Source organism: Austrofundulus limnaeus, unplaced genomic scaffold (assembly GCF_001266775.1).
Source record: "Austrofundulus limnaeus strain Quisiro unplaced genomic scaffold, Austrofundulus_limnaeus-1.0 Scaffold68, whole genome shotgun sequence".
Classification (NCBI taxonomy): Eukaryota; Metazoa; Chordata; class Actinopteri; order Cyprinodontiformes; family Rivulidae; genus Austrofundulus; species Austrofundulus limnaeus.
In genome coordinates, this window is record NW_013952470.1 from 45845 (window position 1) to 47778 (window position 1934).

The 1934-nt window shown below is 38.3% G+C and overlaps 1 protein-coding gene across 1 annotated transcript in view; it reads left to right on the forward strand.

Annotated features, from left to right (window-relative positions):
* Window positions 1-1934, forward strand: part of dennd2c (DENN/MADD domain containing 2C) — a gene marked incomplete at its 5' end in the record, with an annotated part of 20901 nt that overhangs the window by 15964 nt on the left and 3003 nt on the right. The window contains 2 exon segments of the mRNA XM_014010333.1: window positions 471-579; window positions 1565-1810. Of these exon segments, the coding sequence (XP_013865787.1) occupies window positions 471-579; window positions 1565-1810 (355 nt within the window).

A 1934-nucleotide genomic window follows, 5' to 3' on the forward strand; every position in this document is an offset into this window, starting at 1 on the left:
ATCATCAGATATTGTCCAAGATTAACCTTCAGGGTGGATATAGCTCACTAGCACCAATGACCTCATCAAATTCATTGTTTACCCAGAATGCTTTGCGTGTAAATAAAATGGCTCAGTCCGTGTAATATGTTTTTTTTAAATTTAGTTTCAAAATTATAAAAACTAAACAGCCTACAGTATTTTTAGTCTTTATTTTACATTTAAAATATGTTTATCAAGTAAAGTTTAATGTTACAACTAATTGTGGATCGCTTTAACAATGAGCAGCATTTTTAGTTTACAACACTTTATTTTTGTCATTTCAAGAACTGAACTTTTGTAAACTACGAGCTAATCTACAGAAGTTGTGTTTCAGCACATTAAAATATGCAGACGGGCCAAAAGCAACTGAGCAAACAGGAAAAATGTTTCCGATTTAAAACCAGTTATTTAACTTCAACATGTTGCTCTTTTCCTGTGGTTTGTTTTAGCTGGGTGATGAAGACTGCATCCTGCCCAGTAAACTGCAGGCGGCACTGCAGCAGGTCCTGGAAGACAGAGAAGACATCCTGAGACAAGACAGTGGAGAGTTCTATGGAGGTTAGTACAACTGTCCTCCTCGTTGTTATGGTTCCTGATGCTCAGTGGTAGGACCAGCTAACCACAAAGTTAGCTTCACTAATGCTAACCGCTAAGATAACAGCCAACCAGCCTGTGTCAGCTTCATCACTTTCCAGCTGAAAACCTGTTGCTGGTTTTTTATTGGTTTGATTTGAAAGTGGGTGGGATCATCTGTGGCAAATCGACCAATCCAAACCAGTGATAGCTCTGTCTAACTTGATACCGTCTCTATTTTATTTTGTTTTATTTCTTTTTGATGCTCTTAAGATGCTACATCCAGCACTGCTTGTAAGAGGGAATAGTTTTGATTTAATTAGGATAAATGATGTAAAAATTGAAGTTTAAAGGACATGTGACATCAGATTTTTGTAATAAATATGAAAGAATTTTTGGAAAGATCACATTGATAACATGTTGCAAAACAAATTTCACACCACTGAGATGAACGATGGATGAGATATTTGCATGTGAAGAAACAGGAAGTGATGTCAAAGGGGAATGTCTGCATGTGAAGAGAGCATTGTAACAAAAACTAACAACACAGACTGTAGAGAAGAGTCTGCTTCTTTAGATTATTTTGAGTTTCTGTCAAAAAGAGACGAACAAGAGTTAGTTTAAATATTATTATTTTAATAAACAACGACCAGAGAGTTTATTTTATTAATGAGTTCTCCTTTGATGTCACTTCCTGTTTCCACTTTGGCTGAGCCAAATTCAAAAGAAAATAGGCCAGCTATGTGACAAAATGTGTAAAAATACTATGCCAATTTTTTTTTAAGTAAAAAGATGTTTTCTTTGACTTTTTATTTTTTGAAGGATAGGCATGTCACAGACACTTTAATACTTAAATTTATTATCAGATCTGTGCCCACCACTGCTGATTCTCTCTTCTTGATATTAAAGCATATTTACAGGAAGCTCAGTCTTTTTTTTCTGTAACGTTGATCCAAACGTCTTCATCCAGGCCACCAGGCCGACCTGAGCTCCCTGGTGTCGGAGGCATTCGTTCGGTTTTTCGTGGAGCTGGTGGGCCACTATTCTCTCCACATGGCCGAGTCCTTCAACGGAACAAAGGAGCTCCAGAGGGACAGTTTCCGCAAGTCTCACCCATCCCGTGGGGTCCGGCAGTTCCTGCAGCTCTTCATGGACACCCAGATGTTTGCCGGTTTCATTCAGGACAAAGAGCTGCGAAAAGGAGGAGGAAGAAAAGGTGAGTTATTGATACCATGAAATATTTACTCACTGGGCCTCATGCAAGAACCGTTCGTACGCACAGATTTGTTCTTAAGTTGTGCGTACGAGTGATTTAGGAGAATTTGTGGCATTCACCAATG